This window comes from Olea europaea, chromosome 3 (assembly GCF_002742605.1).
Source record: "Olea europaea var. sylvestris chromosome 3, O_europaea_v1, whole genome shotgun sequence".
Lineage (NCBI taxonomy): Eukaryota > Viridiplantae > Streptophyta > Magnoliopsida > Lamiales > Oleaceae > Olea > Olea europaea.
In genome coordinates, this window is record NC_036239.1 from 24,887,819 (window position 1) to 24,892,719 (window position 4,901).

The window sequence follows — 4,901 nt, forward strand, 5'->3', positions numbered from 1 at the left end:
ACAAGTGACTGTACCTTTCTAGTGTCCCAAAGAATTTCAAATGGCGATCCTGTGCCAACAGATGCATGTTTCCCCCAGGAACAAGAGGCCACAATGCTCGTCAAAGCATCTACATGGCACTTTTCAGCAGCTCTTTCGAAGCATTTTCTTGGGGTCTGAAGTAGAGACAATATAAAGATACTTTAGAATGACAGATAGCAAAGAATAGGAAATACACAATCCATATCAAGAAAACAGAAAATGTTCTTACAAACAGGGTAGCCTCCATGAATGGTACTTGAAGATTAAGTGATCTTGACAATGATTTAATACCACCAGCATTAAAACCAATCAGATTGCCACCACATGTCATGCTGTTGGCCAACAAAAGGAGATGATCTTTCAAAACACCTTTTGTAACCATTGTGACAGATGTGGACAGACGCTATAAAATAAAACTAAAGGTTAATCTTTTGGAAAGATGAATAAAGAAATATAAACACGTGACCTGACCAAAGATTTCACACAGATTATATTATTGCTAGAAAACTCTGCAAAACTGACTTAACAGCAAAAATAAATTTTATGAATTTTATAGGTTGATTAATAAATTTCATAATATTCCAATATACTAAAATATAATTTACTAATTGAATAAATAATAGTATTCAATTACTTTATTACGCAAAAACTTCTACTTATAAGCAATTATATCAATCCAGAAGGGTACAATTTCCAAATGAAAGAAGGGTTCAAATATTGGCAAACTCTAAATTATAGGATTTGCAAGAAAATATCCTGCAGGACTCCAGCTCCCACAACCTTCTATCAGAAAATAAGGCCTTAGAGAAATACTCGCAAGGATGATAACAAAGAAGATGATTATGGTAGCTCACTATCCCTTAAAAGTTAAAACTCAACGAACTTAAAAAATGTTAAGGAATGAAATTGTTTTCGGATGACAAATTTAATGGCAGCATTTTCCAATTCCAGTAGTGCCAAGAAGCAATGACCCCACCAAACATCTTCCCCGAATCTTATCTAGTTTCCAATCCCCACATCCCAGTTAGTGAATCGAATGAAATAAGAAAACCCAGATATATGAACTTCAAATAGTTCCTAAAAAAAGGTCTCTCGCATCCATGAGATTTCAATCCATATTTGACTTTCACAACCTTTCCAAATAAATATAGTAGACAAGTAGTTCTATAGAAAACCTCCGACACCATTTTCTGTAACTTGAGAATACCCAATCCAAAACCTCCTCCGCTATTGCTTTCTAGAAGCTAAATCCTAAGCTACCAAACGATTCCTTCGAACTTCTCCCCATTTTCCAATTAAAAATCTCTTATAAATCTTTTGACACATGCAACCACCCAACTTAGCATCTTAAACCTTGAAATGTAATATATTAGAATGCTACACAAAATAGCTTAAATGCAAGTTAGTCTATGCCCTCGAAAGAAGGGAAATTTCTTCCACTTGTCCAGCTTTCAGTCACTCTGCCAATGACCACTGACCAAAAGTCATAAAGTAAGGATTGCCAAACAGTGAAGGCCCGGCATTTCAGAATTAATTGAACAACCAATTCCAGATGCCAAACTCTGAACAAAGCTCTATCACTATTTATCCCTAATATCATTGTTCTATTATGAGCCTGTTTGAGAGTGATTTTGAGAATTGATTTTTTGGCTGTTAGGAAAAAAGTGGGATTCACATGTGAGAGAAGAAGTCAAATATAACGGCTGGAATAGTGAAATAACGGTAAAAAAATCGATTTTTTGGAGGGAAAAATCGCTCCCAAACAGGCCCTATACTTAAGACACAATAACAAGGTGAAAAATCATTATACCTAGAAGGGTACGAAAAGGAGCCTACACTATGTCATCTGCAAATTGTAAATGTGAGGCTTATGCCCTAAATGGAACTGAAAGTGGATTGTGCTTTTCATCTAGTGTGAGAAATAGTATATTATAGCTCCCCAACAGATTCCAGCAGTCTCCTTTCACGTCTCATATTTTACCAACAAAGAAGCCTCCTTTGCCCTCTATACTAGCCGCCCTATGAGATATTCGACTAATGTGAACAATAGAGATGACAAGGGATCACCTTGTCTTGATCCTCCCGAAGCCCTGTATTTACCCCTTGCTTTGCCATCAATAATGATTGGATAAACGAAACCATTCTAAGACAACCATTAATCCATTTCCTCCACCTCGAACCAAAATATTCTGTCTTATAAAGGAATCCAAAAACTCGCAATCTACATGATACATGCCTTCTCAAAATCATTCCTAAGAACAAGCCCCTTTATTTATAGCTCTGTATTCCTCCGAAAGCAGACATTACTAAGTTAATGGTTTGGAAATGGAGGCCAAGTCGTTACAAAAACACGCGTTTTTTGTAATGACATAGACCTCGTGCCCGGCCTTTCTCTTAAGTACCGTCCACTTTGGATAGCTTAAGCCCTTCTTACCAGTATCATGATTCAATTTAAATCTTAAGTAAAAGGTCATGGTTCGAACCCTGAGGACACAATAAAAAGCCGTGATGGGTAAGATGAGGTTAGGCTCTCCCAAAATGGACAATACGTTAGATTCAATTTAAGTCATACTTAAGGGAAAGGTCATAGGTTCGAATCATAGAGACACGATAGAAAGTCGTGAGGGTAAGATGGGGCTAGGATCTCCCCAAGTAGACGGTACATAAGAGAACGGCTCAACACGAGGCCTAGGTCGCTACAATTCTCCCCCCGTTGACCTATACCCCACATCAAATTTCAATTTTTCAAATATATTACCTCCAAAGAAAGAAATGATTTCTTTTTTAAGAAACTCACCCTTCTGAAACGCCTCACCTCCTCCAAACCCAAATAAAGAGAGAAAAAGGTATAAACATAACAGTAGTTCTTCAAATAAACAATCAAAAAGACAAAAAAGTTCCATGTGTGTATGCACATCTCTAAGACGTGATGGCACGAGAGAGAGAGAGAGAGAGGATGGCAAGAGATATATGAAGATACCTGAACAGCTTGCTCAAACGCACAAGAAATACCAAGCAACTCTTGCACTTGTTTTACAGCATATGGGATCGATCGCTTGATATCAATCAAATGGAGAACCGGTAAGCAGGAGTCCATGACAACCCTCCAGGCATCTCCACTCTTTCTGACAGCTTTTTTTTCAAGAATTATATCAAGAGCCAACTCACCATTTTGGTTCTTAGAAGGGCTCCTAATCGAAGTTGCGTCAGAATTAATCCAAATTATATTCGCAGCAAGAACCATAGGATCACCTGCGGATTCATGATTAAATATACGTCCACAGTCAGTACAGCCTCGAGCAGAGGGTCCACAATCCACTTCTTTCCAACAATAAAGCACACTATGCAAAGGAATAGAAACCAAGAAATTTGAGAAGTTTTATTACAGGTAATAACACTATTAACTCTTGAATGAACTAGGATATTCTCAAAATAGAACAAATTAGATCCTAGGTCAAAGATGACTTAGATATTATACAGCACAAAGAAACATAGAATCTTTCAGATATGTATAGATAATAAAATCTACAATTAGAAACAAATCATATAAATACCTTTAATAATAGTTTCTAACAACACAGGGCAAACTGTATCAGCAAGAATATGAGAAATCCTCTCTAAATGGTCATCATTTGCCCCTATCCAAAAGAACTGCAAGCACGGAATGTTGGTCGACTTGCTTTCGGCAGAGTGGCAAAAAGAACAACAATTGCTGCAGACAAGTAAAATGTCTCAATATCTAATACTTATGTTTGGTCCAATTACTAAACAATGAAAATTTTAATTTTGATGCAAAACTAAAGAAGAATCGATCAATCAGAGAAAAAGAAACGAATAGCTTTGCAACTAGAATATCCTATCAAATACAATGATCTAACCAAGTAGACATGGTTGCTATGAGTTATTTGCTATTCTAATCCATTTTGCCATAAATTAATTTGGAAGCAAAATTAAAGAAACCATAAAATATTATGCCATTTGACAATTCACGTTACTATTAAAATTATCACCCAAGCTATGATAATTCACTTAAGACGAAAAGAATCTATATCATCCTTAATGCAATTACAAGCAACAGTAGCACCTTCATATAGAAAACATATCAAAGAATAAAGCCCATGTGATTGAAATGGTTGGACAGTACATGACCATAAAGTTTATATGCTTGGAAAGTTGAGACAGCAAAAAGTTGGAATCATGAGAATATTGCCAATTTGCCATGTAATGTTATAGAGTGGTGGGTTGCCAACCATTCTGAACAAGCCCCAAATACTACAGTTGCTTAAATATACAATACTGCTTACAAACTAAGCACTACTCGCGATAAATTTGGGTCCGTACGAATCCTTTCCTTACCATTCCAAACATTTCATCTCTATACGTGATTTCAATCCAATAAAATTAAAACAGGTGCAATCATATCAAGCTATGTTAATTATGATCAATTTCTCACTCTTCTGACCATTCTATTGATCATATTACTTCTGTGTCAATGGGAATGTCTTTATGTCATCCCAAGACACGACTCAACCACCCAAATCATCCTATCCTAACCTTCAATTTGTTGCTTGTCTCCAATCCTATGCATAACAAGTCCTTGTTAATAATTTCACCAAATAACCGTATCCAGCACCACCAACCTATGATGCATAGATAGTTCTCACTAGGAACTACTTCACAATCCTCGCACGATGATCCATCAACATTCCTAGAATGATAAAACCTATAACCTATTTGAGTAATCTGTTGTCAGTTTATAGAAATTATTGGGTGTCTCTTTTTGAAGCACATGCTAAGACACATAAGTCATCCAAAGTCCAAAATAGTATCTTCCTCATTTTGATCCCAAAGCCAAAATTTCTGTGTACTTATATTATAAG

At 36.2% G+C, this 4,901-nt stretch overlaps 1 protein-coding gene across 1 annotated transcript in view; it reads right to left on the minus strand.

Moving 5' to 3' along the window:
* Positions 1 to 4,901, minus strand: part of LOC111380406 (DNA-directed RNA polymerase V subunit 1-like) — a 10,984-nt gene that overhangs the window by 5,509 nt on the left and 574 nt on the right. The window contains exons 2-7 of the mRNA XM_023003968.1: positions 4,662 to 4,764; positions 4,051 to 4,105; positions 3,576 to 3,733; positions 3,002 to 3,273; positions 251 to 424; positions 15 to 155 (exon numbers count right to left, since the gene is read on the minus strand). Coding sequence (XP_022859736.1) covers positions 15 to 155; positions 251 to 424; positions 3,002 to 3,273; positions 3,576 to 3,733; positions 4,051 to 4,105; positions 4,662 to 4,764 — 903 coding nt within the window. The remainder of the gene's footprint in view (positions 1 to 14; positions 156 to 250; positions 425 to 3,001; positions 3,274 to 3,575; positions 3,734 to 4,050; positions 4,106 to 4,661; positions 4,765 to 4,901) is intronic.